At 44.8% G+C, this 22,826-nt stretch overlaps 1 protein-coding gene across 1 annotated transcript in view; it reads left to right on the top strand.

Annotated features, from left to right (window-relative positions):
- Positions 1-22,826, top strand: part of POLR2B (RNA polymerase II subunit B) — a 1,548,892-nt gene that overhangs the window by 717,578 nt on the left and 808,488 nt on the right. Inside the window, exon 11 of the mRNA XM_044059158.1 lies at positions 6,061-6,172. Coding sequence (XP_043915093.1) covers positions 6,061-6,172 — 112 coding nt within the window. The remainder of the gene's footprint in view (positions 1-6,060; positions 6,173-22,826) is intronic.

The raw sequence follows: 22,826 nt of genomic DNA on the forward strand, positions 1-22,826 counted from the left end.
TGTTGTAGAGTTTGTTTGACTGGGGTCCACCAGACTGGGCGCCTGCCTTTGGTGGAAAGGATCTTGATTTTATTAGGGATTGCTTGATCCATACATTCCTGGAGGTGCTCGTAGAAGGCATTTGTAAGGGTTTCAGCAGCGTGGGTTGTGGTTTCCACTGGCTCGGGGGGCCTTGAAGGATACCACTCCAGTCTTAAGTGTGAAGTTTGCTTTTGAGAAGTTCTTCACTGTGGTCTTTTTTGCTGGGGTTGGGGGCGGGATGTGGATCTCCAGTGAGATTAATTTATGGTCTGATCTCACCAATGAGGGATATACTTCCGGTGTGGAGCATTTTGTCCCCATGTTTTTGATGATCAGGTCTAGTATATTTTCTCCTCTTGCGGGAATGTTGACTAGTTCCATAGCATTTGAGTTTATGAACTCCAGGAACCTTTGGGCTAGGGTGTTGGGGCTTGAGTAATGTTCCCAGTCTATGTTTGGGTAGTTGAAGTCACCCAATATGATGGTGTTTGGAGAGACATTCATACTCTCCAGTGTCTTCAGGAAGGTTGTGTGGGTTTCCTGAGTTTGAGAGGGTGGTCTGTAGCATGCTACAAACTGTAGGGCAGTTTTACCTATGGTTAATTGCACCTGAATGGTCTCCGATGCTTCGTGCGTTGCCACTAACCTGGAGGTGTGGGTATCCTTTATGAATATGGATAACTCCCCCTCCTTTTGTGGTTCGGTCCAGATTTTGGGCCCGGAACGCATGATATGAGGTATAACCTGATAGTGCTGGGGTGCTCTCAGGAGCCTTGAACCAGGTTTCAGTCACAGCACAGACATCGATGTTCTCCATACTGAGGAGGGCTTCGAGGCCGTGCATCTTGAGGTTTAGACTTCTGGCATTGAGCAGTATTACCCTTAGTTTTTCTCCATTTTTGTTTTGTAGGGTGGTAGGTTTATTATTTGAGCCTTCTTATTCATTTGGTTGCTCTTTGAACCCTCCTGGAACATGTTTATGTTCTAGTCACCTTAGTTTAGGATGGCCACTCTGTCTAGATTCCTGGCCTTGTCTGTCACTGCCTTTCTAGTCATCCTTTAGTAATTTTCTTCCAGTTTAAAGGATCACCTGCTTGCTTTTGCTAACGCTTTATGGATATTCATTCTTGCTAGCCACCCCCCCCCTCTGTAAAGGTGGCCTTTTTATCATTATGGCCCCCAGACCTAGTTTGTATTCCCGACTTCATTCTTAGTTTTCCCTCCCAGCCGACCTTCCTCTTATATTTTAGGTGCTAATGATGTTAACTCTATTATTTTTGTAGGCCTGTGGCCTCCTTATTTAAATAAATTTTGTTCCGAGGCACACCAGAGAGATTTGACTGTCTATGCGTCCCTTTACCCCACTCCCCACTGTCTTCCTGTTGCTCTTTATCCGAGGCCATATCCAGCGTATGTTTAACCTTGTCATTTAGCATTTGCCTGCCTTCCTTTCTTGTCTGTGTAGTAGGGTAACTTTAACATTTTGATGACAGGTTACATCTTGGTACTCCAGAGCTGCTTTTGAGGCCTAGAATTGTGTCCCATCCTTATTCTCTGGCCATGGTCTAGGCTGTATTGCCTTAACATAAAATGTGTTTGGTTGTTTTTAGGAAGACTCCACTGGTGGATACCACGTTTAGTTCCTGTCCTTAACATTCTTTACTTTGGAGAAGCATTATGTATATTCACAACGTTCTTGGTTTATAAATTTTCCTTTTGCCTGTGTTCATATCTGACAACATTTTTTACCTTTATTTTTTATTATGGCTCTGCCTGTCCTTACCCTGTAGAGCCCAATTGCTAGTTTTGCTCCATGGGTTTGACTTGTGTTTTGGTTGCAGTTTAGCTTATGGACTGTTCTGCATAACATTTTGAAGGCAATGGTATTCAAGTGTTCTGCCTCTGCTGTCTTTGGTCAACAAGGCCATTAGGAAAATGTTTAATGCATTTTACCACACTTGATATGTGCAGTTGGACCCTGTTTCAGTTAGGCTGTTTCACAAGGTCTAATGATTTGTTACTGGCCAGTGTTTTTCCCTGGCTTATGCTTTGTTGAGCCTCAGGCTGATTGTGTTGCTGTTGTGCAGCCAGGATCTGCATCAGTCGTTGAAATGTGTTCTTTCTCAGGCATTTCCAGATGCCTAGTCTTTGAGAATGTCTTGACTTTGAGCTTTCTTAGAGCTTTGCCTTTTCTGTCGGGTAGCTGTAGTTTTAGGTTGATCTTTCTAGTTGCTTTTCAAGATTCCTTAGGTCCCTCTTTGTTCTGATCATCAAACAGCCTGGCACTTCACCTTACTGAAGTTTTGTTTTTGGAGGGGGACTGAGCTCCCTCCTGTTGGCCCATTTTCACTCAGATTCTTTGGTCTTTGGTACTGCCAGTCGACAAGTTGTGGAACACTTGTTATGATAGTACTTTTATCTTGGCATTTGGTATAAGCTGATCTTGATCCCTCTGACGGGGTTTGCCACTTCTTTTAACTGTTGTACAAGTTTTAACTCTGCTGTTCATGCTTAAGACATTTATAAATGGGGCATCTCTACTTAGTCTGTTTTGGTCTTAGTTATGGTCCTTGTAAACAGCCACATAACTTTCCTGTTTTTAATATACATTTCTTCTCCAGATAAGCACAATGGAGACAGATCTCCCTTTGCTGGAGAGAGCAGGGGGCACTGCCTAGTTAAGTAACCTCTTTTGCACAGTAGACATGGAGGTGCAAGGAATCGAACCCTGTATCCTTGGTTACACAGATGCTCATTATCTGGTCAAAGCCTTAATCTTTTGTACTAACTGCCAGTTGTCTCTTTCTAAGTGACGGAGCATTGGTCAGGGGGGCTTACTGCACATGAGTTATGTAGTCATTGTAATGAGATGTGTAGGTTGAGTTCCATCTTCCTTTAAAACTCCTCTGTTCTTCTCCCTGTCTTTCAGATGCAGGCTTGGTTTTATTTCTAAGAGTTTTTTGTATCCTTACCCTTTAACTACACCTTCCATGGACTAACTGTTCTGAAGATGGGTACTTCTCTAGTCTACACACATGCTTGTGTGCAGGAGTTTGCCTATGAAAGTTGGGTGCTTCATTGCTAGAGTCCTGTCTGCTTTCTCTCCTATAGGTAGAGGAAAATGGACCTAATCTGCTACAGTTACCATGGTAAATAAATTACCTTTGTTTTTGATTGCCTTGTAAATTCTTTGTAGGTACTGTAACTTTGTGATTAGGGGAGGGGAGAAAAGCTATAATGTATGTCATTTGTCATTTGGATGTTTCTGCTTGAAACTGTTGGTTAAATGGATAATCCCAAAGATGGTACTGGCATCCACTATTCCTGTCTTAGTGTTGTTCACCTTATTCATTCTCTTCCATTGGTTATTTGGGGGTGGCCCTGTGAAAACAACTAGGGTCACTTAATGCAGATGTCACTAATGATGCTGTCAGTGAGTAGTAACAGAAAAATCTGACCTGGTGTGAGCTACTGGCAGGAGTTTTAAGCATGACCCTGCTGTGTCACAAGTGTTTAGTATATAGCTTTATTTGCTCGTAATCTTTATAAAAGTATGCCAAAACGTCCTTGTTTGTGTCTTCACTTTAAATACACATTCTCTAGGTGAGGGCACATTTGCAACACTGGCTTTTAGGTTTTTTAATGTTTGTTGCCTGCCTCGATTATGGTTGCAGTCATAGCGAGTATAACAATTAAATAAAAGAACAGCATGAAAAGACAAATGTCTTTAGATATTTTACAGAAAAAATATTTTCTACTTTTTCCCCAAATGTTACTGTGGTACTACATTTAACTCCCCTTAATATATAAAGTAGTGTAACTAGCCAGCATTGCACGTCACTGAGACTTCATTTTGGTAATAGAATGACTTTATTTTCCTGCACAATCCCAAGTTTCAGTAACATCCCAGTTTGGATCTCTACAAAGATGACAACCCTAATAGCTGACTACATATTTTCTATAGCAATTCACTTGTGGTATTTTCTGTAACTGCGACAGTTTTATAAAAATTTAGTCTTTCTCACAACTACACTTGATTTTTTTCATGCCCAAAGGTTTATTTTGCTGTTCATATACTACAGGATAAATCAAGAGCAGCAGTGTAAGAAAAGTGGGAATATATGTACTACAGCATTTGCGCCTCAGTTTAAAACATCTGCTGAAAAATTAAAAAATTTTTTTTTACTGTGCTTGCAAAATACTTTTGAGCAAACATAGCAAGTCCATTAATACATTTCACCAACATACAGATTAACAAAAAATCTCAACTGCTGATCCACTCGTCCAATGAGTAGCAGAACAAGTTGTGTGTGTTTTAACAGCTCATGGACTAATCACTGACAGCTAGTGTGATGATGGGTTTTGGTGCTTGTAGCATAGGAGTACAAAATGACAGTCCCAAAGGTGTGGTACTGGTACTCACAGTAACACGGTACATAAACAGGGAGGTACACACTCCTACTCCCTCTGTTGCCTCAGCTTTAGGAAGTGGCTCAAGATAGGGGGTTGCACCTTAGTAGCTCATTGTCTACCAGGAGAAAGCAGCAAGCCTGCAGACCACTTAATTTAGCTACTTTCTTTGCAGTTCTAAAATTTGGAATTTAAAACAGACTGAGAATTGTATATGATGGTCATTCAGAAATACAGTGCAAGCATTTCTGCTCCAGTGTGTGTAAGATGCCTGCAACTCACTGCTGCTTTTTTTCCTCCATGAACTAGATGTACAACATAACTTGCGTCTAGCATGACTCTTAAATGTGACTTGAAGGGGAAAAGAAGCAAGCATTAAAACAAGATCACAGTAATGTCAGGCCCCATGTCATGTTTTATGGAAAAAAAAAAACTGTTAAAATGTAAGCACCTAGAGTTATTTTTAATGCATTTAAAATGGCTCAAAGCGAAGATAGAATGAAAAAAGCACACTTTTGGAGTTGCAAGGTGGAGATGTCCTTCAAGGATGCATCTGCAGTCATCACATATGGGTTGTCCTGCCTCAAGCAGCCCTTCGGTCGGCCGGATTCCAAAGTCTGGGTCCGGCGTCGGCTGATGTCGCCCTTTCCTCGACGTCAGAGCGCCTGGGGTATAAAAGCGTTAGCCGACGCCATCTTCCCCAGTCTTTCTTGCCGCGTGGTGCCCGAAGCAGAAGCAGTTCGCAAGTGCTGGTCGACCAGCTCCTGTAATTTAGCTACCGAAGACTTCAAAAGCTAAGTACCCCGTTGGGAACTCTTTCTTGCCTCAGCCGATGTCAGTGGATTCTAAGAAGGGGAAAAGAAGCTAGCATTAAAACAAGATCACAGTAATGTCAGGCCCCATGTCATGTTTTATGGAGAAAAAAAAACTGTTAAAATGTAAGCACCTAGAGTTATTTTTAATGCCATTTAAAATGGCTCAAAGCGAAGATAGAATGAAAAAAGCACACTTTTGGAGTTGCAAGATGGAGTTTTCCTTCAATACGTGAAGGACCTAGTGGGATAGTTTCAGTATTCAAGCAGGCTGCTACATAGTTTAAACATCTCTGGCTGCAGTGTCTGTTTATTGATAAAGGTATATAGATATTGTGTCCCGCACAGGTTTTTGAAGGGCTGTTGGTGCGCTTTGCAGCATATTGGAAATGGAAGAATTTTTCCCTTTTTGTCTGGTATTGTGCAATTTGAATTGATGCATTTAAGCTGGTGAAGGGTGCCGGGAGATTTTCCCTGATTTTTTTTAATTTTTTTTTTAAACTTTATTTGGCAAGTCTGTGTTTTGAGATTGTGCCCTAAACCCTTGTGTGGTAGATGTACGCGTGCATGTGCGTGCAGGCACACATGCCTGTATAAACTGAAGTACAAATCTAACTGAATGTTTAGAAGTTTATGGTCATGCTTATTGATAAAACTAAATATTGTTGCTTAATGTATATAATTTCTTGTGGTTTGTTTGACCCATCAGAATTGAATTGCCTTTATCCAGTTTTAATTTGTTATACTGTGTTGCATTATGTGGAGTCAGTGATTCAAACCTCTATGGTCAAAATGTCTTAATTTTTCTTTTTTGCAGTGCAACAAAGATCTTTGTTAATGGCTGTTGGGTAGGCATACATAAAGACCCAGATCAGTTGATGAACACACTGAAGAAACTACGTCGTCAGATGGACATTATTGTATCTGAGGCAAGTTTTTTTCTCCCTTCTGTCAAATGTTAGAAGTCTCAATTTGTTGGGAAGGTTTGGAAGTGTTGTGTGCTGTTCACCTGCCCATGAGCTGCCTTTCAAACCCAGTATTCTCCCTGAATCTAAAGAAGCCCAATCTCACACCCACAAACAGACTGTTATACTTAAAAGCCCTGCTGGATTCAGAAAAAAATGACCTTTCTTCCACTGGGAAGCTGTATTTCAGGACACCATCCAGCAGGAGAAATCCAGAGGGCTGTGGGTTACATGGTTTCCTGTATTCTTATGGCTCCCCTAGCAAAGCTTCACTTGAGGAATATTGTATTCTTTCTGAAGAATGTCGCACAGATGCCTCTTAAACTTCAAAGCTTCTTTCTCCCCTGCCTGAAAAGAGAACGGTTATGGAGGACAGAAGCTTGCCTTTAGAACAAAGGGGTTCCTTTCCAATGCCAATTAGGTAACCAGATCTTTGGATGCCTCGTAACTAGCTTGGGGCACCCACACAGGCAGTGTTCAAGTGTAATGCACCAAGGAAAAATCCTTCCTGAAAGCCCCGTAAACCTACAAGAATTATGGCAGTTTATAGGGCATGATGGCATTTAGACAAAACTGGAAACCAGATACTCTCTTGATAAAGGCAGACAACACCAAAGTAAAGTGGTACGTAAACAGGGAGGTACACACACCTACCCTCTCTGCTGCCCCAACTTTGGGAAATGGCGCAAGAGATTTGAGTTGCAACTTAGTAACTCATTGTCTCCCAGACAGCAACAGCCCTGGATACCACCTTAGCACATCTGTCTGACCCCCATGAATGGATGCTGAAATAGCAAGTTTCAAGAAAATCGTAGGAAAATGGTCATGCCAGAAATACCTTGCCTGAAAAAAAGTGTGTGTGTGTGTGGGGGGGGGGGGAGCAGCTGAGAAAATACTGATGTCCTTCAAGGATGCATCTGCAGTCATAACATATGGGTTGTCCTGCCTCAGGCAGCCCTTCGATCGGCCGGATTCCAAAGTCTGGGTCTGGCCTCGGCTGATGTCGCACTTTCCCCGATGTCAGAGCGTCTGGGGTATAAAAGCATCAGCCGACACCATTTTCCTCTGTCTTTCTTGCCGCGCGGTGCCCGAAGCAGAAGCTGTTCGCAAGTGCCGGTCGGTCAGATCCAGTGATTTCAGCTACCGAAGACTTCGTAAAAAGCTAAGTACCCCGTTGGGGACTCTTTCTTGCCTCAGCCGATGTCAGACAAAGTAAATAATTGTTTAACTTGTGGGAAACAAATACCTCATAAGGATTTCCATTCTTACTGCCTTCCTTGCTTAGGCCCAGACCATGACGTATCAGCCTGTTTAGCCTGTGCTTCCTTCAACTGACGAACTCTTAGACGTCGGTCGGAGTTTGCAAAGGAATTTTTTGGTGCCGCTTTTGCTTATAAAATGCCGTTGGAGACTCCGACTTGGCATATGGTCAAAAAACGCAAGGAAAAGGACCGACACTCGCGGCCCGCGGTTTCGGCTGAAACCACGGCTAGGCCTACCACGAGTGTCTCTGTTTCGGCCGAAACAGAGTCCTCTGTTATTCCTTCTTCCGAAACCATACTTCCGACCACCGAGGCTCGAGAGGCCCCTGTTGAGTCGGCTTCAGAATTACCTACCGAAGCTAGTGTTCAGGAATTGTCCGACACCATACCTTTGGACATTTCTACCCCAGCGCGGGGGGCAGCTAGGCCCCCAGCTTCTATGTCCATTAAGGCCTTTTCTAGGGCTAAATCTGCCAAACTTTCCAAAGCTTTGCCTGCCAAATCTACACCCCAGAGGCCTTCCTCTAGTTCTCAGATCCTCAGCCTTGCTGAGGACCTTATCTCCTTAATTAGGGGTTCACAACCTCACCCAGACAGGGCCTCTCAACCTCCTCCAGACAAAAGGCCCAGGACTGACCCCTCTGAACCACACTCCTCAGATGATTCCACAGATGGATCTGAGTTGTCAGACCACCAGGAAGGGGCTTACTCGCCTTATGAGGATTCTGATGCAGAGGAATCTATCCCTTCGACCTCCCCTCCTGAAGAGTTTTCCTTTGGGGAGACTTTACACTCCATGAGAGAGCACTTTCAATGGCAAGGTCAGGATTTCTCTGATTCTAGAAAAAGATTAAGGACCTTTTTGCATTTGCCTCAACATAGGCCCTTAGCTATACCTCCTGTTCTAAATGTAATTGATGTGTACAATGATGTCAGTACAGCCCCTGCTACTCTTCCTCCGGCCCCTGCCAAACCTGACAGATATTACAGGGTCCCGGATTCTCATTTCCATCTGTATAAAGCCCATTCTGCAGACCCAGAAACTATTTTTCAGGGCCCAAAAGGGGTTGCAGCCGCTACTGCCAAAAATCCTCTACCCTCAGAGTCCAGAGCTTTAGAGAGATGGGGTAAGAAGGTGTATACATCTGCAACTCTTTCTGTCAGGGCATTAAACTGTCAATTCCATATGATACAGTACCAAGAGTATTTGTTAGATGAACTGAATAAGAAACTTTCTTCTCCTGAACCCCTAGACCGTAAATCCCTTCAGGATTTGGTACATAACTCACAACAGGTTAGTAATCATTTCTTAAAATGTGGCTATGATGCACTGGAGGCTTCATTTAGATCAGCTATGACTGGGGCAGTTATTCGTAGGCATGCCTGGCTGAAGGAGCAATCTTTGCCAGACCATGTCAAAGCTAAACTCCTCGATGCTCCAATGGAGAAACAAAATTTATTTGGCTCCCCTGCTCAGGAGATCTTAAAGGTGGAAGAAAAAGCTAAATCTGTGCAAACAGTTAAAGATTTCCTGCAAGTTCAACCACCGAGATTCAGCAGAAACTGGCCCACAAAGAATTGGTCCTTTCCGGACTCGGACAGAGCCCAGAGAGGCAGGAACAGGCGCTCTAGTGGCAGAGGCCAATCGAAGGGCTCCTACAGAGGCGGTCAGTGGCAGCCTGCCAACCAGAGGAGTAGTGCAACAGCTACAACTACAACCACTACTACAGGACAGACTCAATGACTTGACCCTGATTTCGCCTACCAGGGATCAACTGGAAGCACCCTTGGGCGGAAAGCTGGCTTTATTCTCAAAAAAACTGGCATTATATTACAAAGGATACATGGACATTGCAAATAGACAAAGGATACAGGTTTCACTTCCACACTTTGCCAAAAAAAAGCGGAATGCCAAACCTTCCACCAAATCAGAAGGCAGAGGCTTTAAGACAAATCAGCAATTTACTTAAGATGAAAGCTATAGAAAAGGTACCATGTTCAGAACAAGGCCAAGGATTTTACTCCAGACTATTCCTTGTACCAAGAAAAGAAAATCAATGGAGGCCTATTCTCGACCTGTCCGCACTGAACACATCTCATTGTGCCAAAATTCAAAATGCTGACCCTACAGCAACTTCTTCCCATGTTGGGCAAGGAGTCTTAGCTGGTGACTCTAGATCTCAAGGAGGCATACCTGCACGTCCCTATCCGACCAAGTTGCAGAAGACACCTCAGATTTCTTGCAGGATCAGAGCATTATCAATTCTCAGCATTGCCCTTTGGCTTATCTACTGCGCCCAGCGTATTCACGAAATGCCTGGCATCAGTAATTGCACATTGCAGACTACAGGGAATTCAAATTTATCCATACCTGGACGACTGCCTAATACAAGCGGACAACAAGAAAAAGTTGTTAAAGGACTTGGCCTATGCCATACACCTGCTACAGACCTTGGGATACACAGTCAACATCCAAAAGTCAAGACTAGTACCATCCCAAAGGATAACCTTCTTGGGTGCAGATCTGGACACAAACACCCAAATGGCCTTTCTCGCAGAAGAAAAGCAAAAACAACTTCCAGATTACTTCATGATTCTGACAAGACAAACTCGGCTTACTGCAAGGAAAATCCTGCAGGCCCTGGGTTACATGGCATCCTGCATAATTCTAATCCCACATGCCAGACTGCATATGAGGAAATTACAATGGTACCTAAGGAGTGTATGGTCCCAACACAGTCACAGTTTAGAAACGATGATACCAGTCATTCCATGCCTCCAAAGGGAATTTTTGTGGTGGGCTCAGGCCTGCCAGTCCAACAGAGGGTTGCCTTTCAACAAACCAAAAACAAGGCAGACCATCACCACGGACGCCTCAGACCGAGGATGGGGAGCACACATGGAGGACAAATGTATCCAAGGCTTATGGCCACAAGGGTAGCTAAGCATGCTCATAAACCAAAAGGAAATGCTGGCAGTGAGGCATGCAATCGAGGCATTCAAACCCTTCCTCCAAGGACATCTGTTAATAAGGACAGACAACACCACGGTCATGTGGTACATAAACAAGCAGGGAGGCACACATTCTTACCCTCTATGCTGGATGGCTGTGAATCTGTGGGATCTATGCCTGAATCTCAATATCCAACTACAGGCCCAATTCATGCCAGGGAAAGAAAATGCACTGGCGGACAGCTTAAGCAGAACCACCATGGATGCACACGAATGGGATGCTGCACCTAGACATCTTCAAACTCATAACAAAGACATGGGGAATGCCGGAGATAGATCTGTTTGCCTCCCCACTCAACCATCAACTGAAGACATTCTGCTCAAGGACATACCACCCACAAGCTTGGAGGGTGGACTCTGTCTCTTTCAGCTGGAAAGCCCTAACAGTATATGCCTTCCCACCTCTCCCATTGATGTACAAGGTTCTACTGAAGATCAGGGAGGAACAGCCAAAAGTGATACTAATAGCTCCGGACTGGCCAAGACAACACTGGTATCCACTATTGAGAAGCATGTCTCTGGAAAAATCATGGCCTCTCCCCCTATGGCCTCTTCTTCTGACGCAGAACAATTTCAAGACCCTGCATCCCAACTTGAAAACATTGCAGCTAGCTGCCTGGAAAATCCCTTAAAACCCAATCAAACTGTTTTATCTGAGGGTGAAGGACATTATCCTGGCGTCTTGCAGGCCTTCCACAAGGAAGACATACTCTGCTAAATGGAAGAGATTTCTCATTTGGAGCACATCGAATGGGACAGATGTCTCAGTGGCAAACCTAGCACATATCCTAGAATACTTAGCAGAATTGTTCCACAATGGCCTGTCTTATTCTTCCATTAAGATTCATGCTTCAGCAATTTCAGCAGAATACAATGTGGATCCGCCTGTCTTCTCACACCCTCTCCTCAGACAATTTCTGAGAGGGATCAAAAATGTTAAACCTCCAAGAAGACCCCCACTACCTGCCTGGGATCTCAACTTTGTGCTGGAAAAACTCACACTACCTCCTTTTGAACCAGCAGCATCAGCGGATCTACAGTTTCTATCTTGGAAAACTGCATTCCTTCTGGCAATCACTTCAGCAAGAAGATTATCTGAGTTACAAGCATTAATGGCAGTGCAGCCTTTTCTTATTTTCCACCAGGACAGAGTGTCACTAAGAACCAATCCTACTTTTATGCCAAAGGTGGTATCTAGGGTATCCTTGAACCAAGATGTTCACTTGCCTACGTTCTTCCCTAATCCACAGAATAGAGGGGAAAAACTTTTGCACACCCTGGATATACACAGACTACGCTACTACTTGGACAGAACAAAGACTAGCAGAAAAACTGACCAACTTTTTGTAGCATATGCAACTGGGGTGCAAGGGAGAGCAATTTCCAAACAGACAATTTCAAAATGGATAGGAAATTGCATTCGCTTTTGCTACTCTTTTCATGGAAAGACAGTTCCTGAAAATATCAGGCCTCACTCCACAAGGGCCACGGCCACCACTACAGCCTTCCTACGGGGGGTGGCTACCAAGGACATTTTAGAAGCTGCTACTTGGAGCTCCGTGCATACATTTGCCAAGCATTACAATCTACCTTTATATTCTAGATCCAGAGCAGGGTTTGCAACTGCAGTCCTGCAGGGGATCTTAACTACACCATCCTTTTCTTAGTACCTCCTCCCCCAGATTGGCTATGGTATTCTACCCATATGTTATGACTACAGATGCATCCTTGAAGGACATAGTACAGTTTTGTACCTACCATAAATGTAGATGTCCGATAGGTATGCATCTGCAGTCAGGATTACCCTCCCTCCTTCCCCTCTGTGGTATTCCTAGGGTGCTTACCCCTCTCTTAGCTAGCTGGGGGAATCTATTATGGTGTATTTATTTGTTTATTCATGTAAATAATTTGCAAATGTTTGGAACTTTCAGCATTTATCCAAATTTAGCCTTCCTAGAGGGCACCTGGCATCTGGGGCAAGAAAAACTGAGGAAAATGGCGTCGGCTGATGCTTTTATACCCCAGACGCTCTGACGTTGGGGAAAGTGCGACATCAGCCGAGGCCAGACCCAGACTTTGGAATCCGGCCGACCGAAGGGCTGCCTGAGGCAGGACAACCCATATGTTATGACTGCAGATGCATACCTATCGGACATCTACATTTATGGTAGGTACAAAACTGTACTTTCTAAGGCCCTGGACAACCGGGCCTGGAGGGAAAGATGCTTTCTCCTTTCCATGGACAGGTCTGTTTTTGCTTTCTCTGGCATACCTCTCATCCACAGGTTAACTGTAAAAAATCAGGGAGGAAGAGCAGAAGATGGTCTTAATTGCATGCTTCTGGCCAAGAGGACATTGAATCCAGTGTTTGTCCAGTTTCAGTGCTTGGGTTGTCTGGTCTGACCTCTGCACCTTCTGTCGGAGCTTTGGATCAGAAGCTTTCAACTCCTCCCTTACCAATAATTCCTTCCTACATAATTTACCTCCGATCTAGTTCACCACCTGTTTTATCCCAATTTATTTTCAGAGAGCTTGCAAATACTTCATAAGTGAGATGTCCTATTCTCATGTTGCAGTATTCCAAACCCTTGTGTTATCCTGTCTTGCTAGCCGAATGTCCAGCCAGTATACAAAAGCTTCTAGTCACTGCAAAGTACATTGGGACCTCTGACATTGGCCAAGGGAACATGGACAATAAAAATAACTTCTGCACATACCATACCTCAGAACGTCTCTGCCACTAGTTGAATGTCTGCTTTTCCTGCCATACTTGGTAGTCTAATCGTCTTTTTCAAAAGATAAGTACCCCATTAGGGATGTTTTGTTCATTTGGGTCACTGCATCCTTGTTTAGGTTCCTGTCATACAGGAAGGGAAAGTGTACATGCAGTCGTCAGATATTCCATAAGGATGTCCACAAGCTTTCGTTTTTGTTTAGGGCCTACACATGACCATAAGACCTGCACGGATCTGTCAGGCCTTCATCCCTAAGACCCTACATAGCTGTCTGCACGCCTTCAACATTTATTTGGAGAATAGGCATATTAAACACTATCGAGGGGCCGTCTGTTCTGCCTGTCAAGCCACCCAAGGAAAAGGCCAAAGTTCCTAAGCCTAAGTCTGTTGCTGCACCTTCTCCACCAGATGTCCCTCCTGTGGCTGACAGCCTGGAAGAACATTTGGAAACCACCAGTATGGGTACAGCAAGTACTATTGGTGAAGCCGCAGAACCCAGAGCGGAAGGCATATCAGTGGAAGTAATGCAGATGTCGGCTATTGACAGTGAGGGGGAACCACTGCTTGTGCCGGCCGTCCAGACAGATCCTGCCATTGCTACAGAACCGGGTGTACATAGGCCTACCTTGGGGCCCCGCACCCTCTAGGCATTCCCTGAAAAGAAATCCGAAGACAAAACACTTTTCTCCTCCCACAGAGAGCCATCCAGACTGGCAGGCCTTTTCTGAGTCTCTTCAATGGTTTCATGGCTCTCAGGCCTGCACCTAATCCTCCCCAGTGGCTCCCCCCTTAATTAGTCCTAGGCCTCAGGATCAAGATATTCCTCATCCTGAAGCTGAGGATTCCTCTGACTCCTCTTCAGAGGACTCTGTCCTGTATGTCTCAGTTGCAGTCTCCCCTTGATTATTCCTCCCCAGAAGAGGATTCTGCTGAGACACTGCAGGTGAGGACCTCACCTTTGGGGCGATAATTTCAACATGAGGAAGTTCTTTAAGTGGGATTCCATTTATGTCAGTGGTACAAAAGATTTATGAACTTCTAGAAATGGACACTCCTACTCCTTCAGCTATCCTTCCAGTCTTGCCAGCATTTTACGATGTATTTAATGTAGCCTGTGTGAACTATTCAGACCCCCTGCCCCTCGAAGGCCTGGCAGAGTCTACAAAGTCCCTGAGGGGGCCAGATTTCTTAAGTGCCCTGTTGCAGACCCTGGCACTGTATCACATATTCTTGTTTCACTGTTGCAGTCATTACATTTGGGTTATCTGCTTGCAGTAGCCCTCAATCGGCCTGATTAAAGTTTTGGGTCCTGCGTCTGTTGCTGTCCCTTCCGTGACATCAGGTCGTCATGAGGTATAAAACATGCAGCTGACGCCATTACGCCAGTCTTTTTTGCCGTGCAGTGCCTGAAGCAGAAGCAGTTCGCAAGTGCTGGTCGTCAGACTCATGAAATTTTCTTTTTTGAGTTTCAGAACCGAAGTCTTGAACTAAAAGCTAAGTACCCCATTGGGGAAACTTTTTTTTTTTCTTGCTGTAAACCGATTTCAGTAAAAGTAAATAGTTACATTACTTATGGAAAGCAAATACCTCAAAGATTTTCATTCGTACTGTATTGCTTGCCTAGGCCCTGACCACGATGTACCTCGCTGTCAGTTTTGTGCCTTCTTTAAACCACAAACTATCCATCATCGATATATTTATGCTTCTAAATATTTTGGTGCTCTGTTCAATTATCACTGATATGTCTTCGGTAAGCCATCCGACTACAGACATTCCAAAAAAACGCAAAGACAGAGACTGGTCACTGAGGTCCAAAGATGACGCTTCTCCCAAGCCAGTTCACCGGTACTCAGGTACTTTCGCAGCCCCTGATACCCGCTACTTCAGATTTGCAGGCCTTTACAGAGACCCATTCTGAGTCCAGTATGCCGCGAGATGCTTCATCTGTGGAACCCTGCAGCTGTCTCTACCTTGGATGGGTCCAGAGCCGCTGTGCAGGCACCGGCTTCTGAGTGTGTATTAAACCAACACCATCTTCTTCTAGGCCTAAAACTCTAACCATGCCTAGAAAACAGACTCCCAGACTGCATGGCCAGGCCTCTATGCCTAAAAAACAAATAAGAATGGCTGAAGACCTTATTACTTCAATCGGGAAGACAACCTTCCCCCTCCGAGTCCTAGGACTGAGTTTGCCTATGATACTTCTGACCAGGGTTCTGAATTTTCTGTTTCCTCTAACCAGGATTTACCTTTATCTACCTATGAGATTTCTGATGCTGAGGACTCTATCCCCTCTGCATTGCCCCCCGGAGGATTTTTCTTTTGGTGAAACCTTGCATACCCTCGGGGAGCATTTTCGTTAGGAAAGTCGGGGTTTCTCTGATTCTAAAAAGAGGCTTAGGGATTTCTTACTCCTGCGCCAGCACAGGCCTTTAGCCATATCTCCCGTGCTAGACATGGATGATGCCTTTCCGGAATCTAGCTTGGCCCCTGACCCCTTACCTCCTGCTCCCAGAAAGCCTGATAGAGATTACAGGGTCCCTGACTCTCAAGTTCCATTTTAAAAATCATACTGCAGATCTTGAGACCATTTCACAGGTCCCAAGGGCATTAAAGCTACTACTGCCAAAAATTCTACCTCCTCTGATAGAGACTCCAGGGTGCTGGATAGATGGGGTAAGAAGGTATACACTTCTGCAACTTTGGCCATTAGGGCCTTAAACTGCCAGTTTCATATGTTAAAAGTATCTGCAGCTTATTATTGGATTCCTTAAACAGAAAATGATGATTCCTGATTGTGCTGAAAATAAGGATTTACTGCATTCAGCTGAACAAGTTGGAAAACATGCTTTGCATTGTGGTTTTGATTCACTAGAGGCATCTTGCAGGGCTGCTGTAACTGGGTCTGTACTTAGAAGGCATGCTTGGCTTAAGGAGCAATCCTTGCCAGATCATGTTAAAGTGAAATTACTGGATGCTCCCTTGAACCAGGACCACCTGTTTGTCAACAAGGCAGAAGTTCTTGAAAAAATGGAGGAAAAACCTAAATCTATGCAAACTGTTAAAGATTTTTTTACAAGTACAACCTCCAAGGTTTAGTAGGCATTGGCCTTCCAAGAATTGGTCCATGTTCATCGTGTTACACTGCTGCAGTCCTTACACTTGGGTTATCCTGCCATCAGGTGGTTCCCCAGCCGGCCTGAGTTCCAAAGTCTTGGTCCGGCATCGGTTGCTGTCGTCTCCTCCCTGACGTCAGTGCGACAGGGGTATACAAGATGCAGCCGACGCCATTTTCTTCAGTCTTTCTTGCCGTGCGGTGCCCGAAGCAAAAGCAGTTCGCAAGTGCCGGTCGGCTGTCTCCTGAGATTTTCATTCCGAATCTAGAACCGAAGTCTTCTACAAAGCTAAGTACCCCGTTGGGGAAACTTTTTCTTGCCTCAGACTGATGTCAGTAAAAGTTAATAACTGCATTTCTTGTGGGAAGCAAATACCTCATAAGGATTTCCATTCTTATTGTATCCCATGCCTAGGCCCAGACCACAACGTCACTGGTCTGTTTTGTGCTAGGTTTAACAAGCACACTATTAAACGTCGGTTTGATTTTGCCCGACATTATTTTGGCAGAAAATTCAATTATACCATGCCGCTGGAACTTCAGATGACCGGAATACATAAATAGCGCAAAGGCAAGGATAGGCATCTGAGGCCCAAAACTGACTATGAAGCCTCTTCTTGGTCAGTCACCGGTTCTCTGGTTTTCATAGACGCTCCTTCGCAGCCCCCGACGACCACATATGTAGAACTACAGGCCGCCTCTGACTCCCACGTGGAGATGGCTGGGCCTTCGGACGCACAAGTTATTCAGCCTACCGAAACTAACCCTTCAGAGGGATCCGGAGTAGCTGAGCTGCCCGCAGCTTTAGAGGGTGTTTTCAGACCTACTCTGTTAAGCATTAAACCCTCTGCTAAGTCTAAACCAGCTGTAAACTCAAACAAATACAGCATTCTCCAGCACAGGCCTCCATGCCTAAGAAACAAATGCTCAAAATGGCCGAAGACCTAATCACTCTGATCAGGGGGTCCCATCCCCCTCCTGATAAAAGGCCTAGACAGGATGCAGACTGACTCATCCGAGCAGGTGTCCATCTCTTCAGATTCATCCTCAGACCTAGGATATTCTTTACCCCCTTATGAGGATTCTAATGCTGAGGAGTCAATTCCATCAGCCTCTCCGCCTGAGGACTACTCCTTTGGAGAAACTTTGTATACCATGAGGGAGCATTTCCATTGGGAAGGCCAGGATTACACAGAATCCAAGAAATGGCTCAAACTTCCTTTTATTACCTCAACACAGACCCCTGGCTATTCCGCCAGTGTTAGACATTGTGGATTATGTGTATACTGAATCCAGCTTAAATCCTGATTCCTTACCTCCAGCCCCAGTTAAACCTGACAGATAATACAGAGTCCCTGACTCCCACAGATTTCTGTACAAAAGCCCTGTTCCTGACACTGAAACTATTTCTCAGGGACCCAAAGGGGTTAAGGCCTCATCAGCCAAGAATCCAGTTCCCTCTGACAGATTCCAGAGCATTAGACAGATGGGGGAAAGAAAGTATATACGTCTGCAACTTTAGCAATGAGAGCCTTAAATTGCCAGTTTCACATGCTAAAATATCAGCAGTTTTTACTGTCTCACTTGAAACAAAAAATGCTTCCAGTTTCAGATCCTCCTACTTTTAAAGAAATGCAGGATTTATTGCATGCAGCTGAACAGGTGGGAAAACATACTTTGCAATGTGGTTTTGATTCTTTAGAGGCCTCCTGTAGAGCAGCAGTTACAGGCTCTGTCATTAGAAGACATGCTTGGTTGAAAGAACATACGTTACCAGATCATGTTAAAGCAAAATTATTGGATGCACCTTTGCAGCAGGATGCGTTTGGAGTTGAGGCAGAAGAGGTATTAAAGAAAATGGAGGATAAGGCAAAATCTATGCAAACGGTGAAGGATTTCTTACAGGTTCAGCCTCCTAGATTTAGCAGAAATTGGCCAACTAAGAATTGATCTTTTCCAGTTAGACAGACCTCAAAGGGGGCAGATACAGATGTCCAAGAGGTAGAGGTCAAGCACAAGGTCCTTACAGGCCTCGACAATGGGTTGCATCAAGCCAGAAAGGGGAAGACAGGCCCCAACCATATAAAAAGCAGTACCAATGACTTCCCACTACAGCTGCCAAACAATTCTCTCTTGGCAGCCCCCTTGGGAGGAAAACTGTCACACTTCTATCACAATTGGCATATGATCACCAAAGACAAATGGGTTCTCAATACTGTATCTCATGGTTACAGGTTCCACTTTCACACTCTGCCAAGGTTAAAAGGAATGCCAATTTTGCCACCAAATCAATGGGCAGAGGCTCAAAAAAAAATTACAGCACTCATGTATGTGAGCTATTCAAAAGGTACCACCACAGGAGCAAGGACAAGGATTTTACTCTGCTCTTTCTGGTTCCCAAAAACGACAAAGCCTGGAGGCTTTCTTTAAACACTTACCTGGATGTTCCGAAATTCAAAATGTTGACACTACAGCAGCTTCTTCCCATGCTGGTTAAGGAAGTTTGGCTCGTGACATTGGACCTCAAGGAGGCATACCTGCATGTCCCTATCAGACAAAACTGTAGAAGATACCTCAGATTCATAGCTGGTTCAATGCACTATCAATTCTCTGCACTGCCCTTTGGCTTATCTACTACGCCCAGGGTCTTCACAAAGTGCCTGGCACCAGTAATTGCATTTTGCAGACAAAGTAATTCAAATTTATCCGTACCTGGACAACTGCCTGATTCAAGCAGAGAGCAAGGACATTCTTCTAAAGCATCTGGCATTTGTAAAAAAGTTAAGTTGCCTGGGGTACACAGTAAACGAAAAGAAATCAAAACTAGTGCCCTCAGAAGAGATAATATTCCTGGGTGCCAGCTTGAACACAAAGGCCCAGATGGCTTATCTCACGCCAGACAAGCAAGGACAACTGACTCAATGCTTTCAATTGATGGTAACAAAGACCCAACACCCTGCAAGAAAAATTCTGCAGGTCTTGGGTTACATGGCATCTTGCATACTACTAATTCCATATGCCAGACTGCATATGAGGAAACTACAATGGTACCTAAAGAATGTATGGTCTCAACACTGTCCGTTTGGAAACGGTTATACCACTAATTCCTTGCCTTCAACATGAGTTTCAATGGTGGGCTCAAGCTTGTCACCTCAACAAGGGACAGCCTTTTACACAACCCACAGCCAGGCAAACACTGACAACAGATGCATCGGATTACGCCTGGGGAGCACACATGGCAGGCAACTGTATTCAGGGCAAGTGGCCCGCAGAACAAAGGCATCTTCACATCAATCAAAAAGAGATGCTAGCTGTACAAAATGCCCTTACAGCTTTCAAGGACCTGCTGCATCCAGGACAACTACTACTAAAGACAGACAACACTACTGATGTTCATCATGCGTACAGCTGCAGTCATAACAGATGGGTTATCCTGCCGTCGGGCGGGTTCTCTGTCGGCCGAATTCCAAAGTCTAGGTCCGGTGTCGGACGTCGTCGCCTCCTCCCTGACGTCAGTGTGGCAGGGGTATAAAAGAACCAGCCGACGCCATTTTCTTCAGTCTTTCTTGCCGCGCGGTGCCTGAAGCAGAAGCAGTTCGCAAGTGCCGGTCGGCCAGCTCCTGAGATTACGAATATTTTTCAACGGAAGTCTTCTTGAAAGCTAAGTACCCCGTTGGGGAAACTTTTCTTGCCTCAGACTGATGTCAGACAAAGTTAATAATTGCATTTCATGTGGGAAGCAAATACCTCATAAGGATTTCCATTCCTTGCTTAGGCCCAGACCACGACGTCTCAGCCTGTCGTTTTTGTGCTAGATTCAACAAACGCACTATTAAGCGTCAGGCGGAGTTCGCCCAACACTATTTTGGCAAAAAGTTTAATTACATTATGTCGTCGGATACTCCGACTCCAGTTTTGAGTAAAAGACGCAAAGATAAGGACTGACTTGCGAGGTCCGCAACTTCTACCGACACCACGCTAAAGCCGACTACAGGTGCTCCGGTTCTCAGCGAGGCGCCTACGCAGCCCCTGACTACCGATGACACTTCCTTAGCGGTGTCTTCTGTGCCAGAGGTCGCAGGCTCCTCGGCCCACACCCCGATTACAGATACAGACGCCACTCTTGGCGGGGAAACTGAGTTTAGACAGGCCTGCCACCTCTCAAGGTGTCTTTAGGCCTTCTTTTTCCATTAAGGCTTTCACTAAATCTAAAGCAGCCATGCATACTAAAAGACAAGCTCCACAGGGCCCCTCTCAAGGCCCCATGCCTAAAAAACAGATGCTCAAAATGGGTGAGGATTTGATTACTCTTATCAGGGGTTCTCAACCCCCCTCGGACAAAAGGCCCAGAGTGGAGGAAGAATACCCTTCCTCGGACCAGGCCTCCATTACTTCAGAACATTCTGAAGACCAGGAGCATTCATACTCCCCTTTTGAAGATTCTGATGCAGAGGAGTCCATTCCCTCTGTCCCCCCCCCCCCCCGAGGACTATTCTTTTGGGAAAACCTTTCATACCTTGAGGGAACACTTCCACTGGGAAGGCCAAGATTACTGAGATTCCAAGGAAAAGGCTCAGGGATTTCCTCTTGCTCCCTCAGCACAGGCCTCTGGCTATCCCTCCTGTCTTAGACATACTAGATGTGTATTCAGAGGCCAGCCTTAACGCAGATTCTTTACCTCCAGCTCCAGTCAAGCCTGACAGGTATTACCGGGTTCCTGATTCACACTAATTCCTATACAAAAGCCATGCGGCTGACCCAGAAACTATTTCACAGGGTCCCAAGGGAATTAAGGCCTCCATTGCCAAAAATCAATTACCTTCAGGGAGATTCCAGAGCTTTAGAAAGGTGGGGGGAAAAAGGTGTACACCTGGGCCACTTGTATCAACAGTTTTTCTTATCTCAGTTGAAATGCAAAATGTCACAACCTGAACAACCAGACTTGAAGGAGTTGCAGGATTTGTTGCATAGTGCAGAACAAGTGGGTAAACACCTTGCAATGTGGTTTTGATGCTTTAGAGGCCTCGTGTAGAGCTGCTGTTACAGGGTCAGTCATACATAGACATGCTTGGCTCAAAGAGCAAACCTTACCAGATCATGTCAAAGCTAAATTACTAGATGCACCTCTTTAAAAAGATGTATTGTTTGGTGTTAAAGCTGAGGAGGTATTAAAGAAAATGGAGGAAAAGGCAAAATCAATGCAAACAGTGAAAGATTTCCTACAGGTACAACCTCCACGTTTCAGTAGAAACTGGCCTTCAAAAAATTGGTCCTTTCCAGCCACGGACAGACCTCAGAGGTAGATAACAGGCGCCCGAGGGGTAGAGGGCAATCTCAAGGATCATTTAGAGGCAGACAATGGCAAGCACCTACACCAAGAGGTGGAGTAGCTAGATCACAGCCATTCAGAAAGAACAACTAATGACTTCCCCTTTGCATGCCAAGCAAAGCTTTAATGGCAGCACCTTTAGGCGGAAAACTGGCATTTTCGAAAAATTGGCATATTGTCACAAAAGACAAATGGATCCTGGACATTATAGACAGAGGCTACAGATTCCACTTTCACACCATTCCAAAAATGAGAGGCATGCCAAACCTGCCACAAAATCAAAGGGCAGAGGCACAAAAACAAATTTCAGCTCTCATGGACATGAAAGCTATTCGAGGTACCTGCACAAGATCAGGGTCAAGGTTTTTATTCCAGACTATTCCTGGTACCAAGGAAGGACAAAGATTGGAGACCTATTTTGGACCTATCCATCCGAAATGCATATTTACTCGTACCAAAATTCAAGATGCTCACATTACAGCAGCTTCTTCCCATGCTGGGCAAGGAGTCTTGGCTGCTAACTTTGGACCTCAAGGAGGCATACCTGTATGTCCCTATCGGACAAGATTGCAGAAGATACCTCAGATTTCTTGCAAGTTCAACCCATTATCAATTCTCTGCATTGCCCTTTGGCTTATCTACTGCACCCAGAGTGTTCATGAAATGCCTGGCATCAGTAATTGCCTTCTGCAGACTTCAAGGGATACAAATATACCCATATTTGGATGACTGCCTGATCCAAACGGACAGCAAACATACTTCTGAAACACCTGGCGTTTATAATAAAGTTGTTGAACTCTCTGGGATACACAGTCAACAAAGAAATCAAGACTAATACCCTCTCAAACAATAATTTTCCTGGGTGCCAGCTTGAATACAAACACCCAGATGGCCTACCTCACGCCAGAGAAACAAGGGCAACTAACTCAATACTTCAGAAAACTGGCAACCTTCACCAGGCTGACTGCAAGGAAAATCCTGCAGGCTCTGGGATTCATGGCATCTTGCATCCTGCTAATCCCATGTGCAAAGCTGCATAGGAGGAAACTTCAATGGTACTTAAAAAACTTATGGTCTCAACACAGCCACAGTTTGGAAACAATTATACCACTGATTCCATGCCTCCAAAAGGAATTTCTGTGGTGGGCTCAAGCATGCCAAAGAA

Source organism: Protopterus annectens, chromosome 17.part0 (genome assembly GCF_019279795.1).
Source record: "Protopterus annectens isolate FY-2018-M chromosome 17.part0, PAN1.0, whole genome shotgun sequence".
NCBI classification, from domain to species: domain Eukaryota; kingdom Metazoa; phylum Chordata; order Ceratodontiformes; family Protopteridae; genus Protopterus; species Protopterus annectens.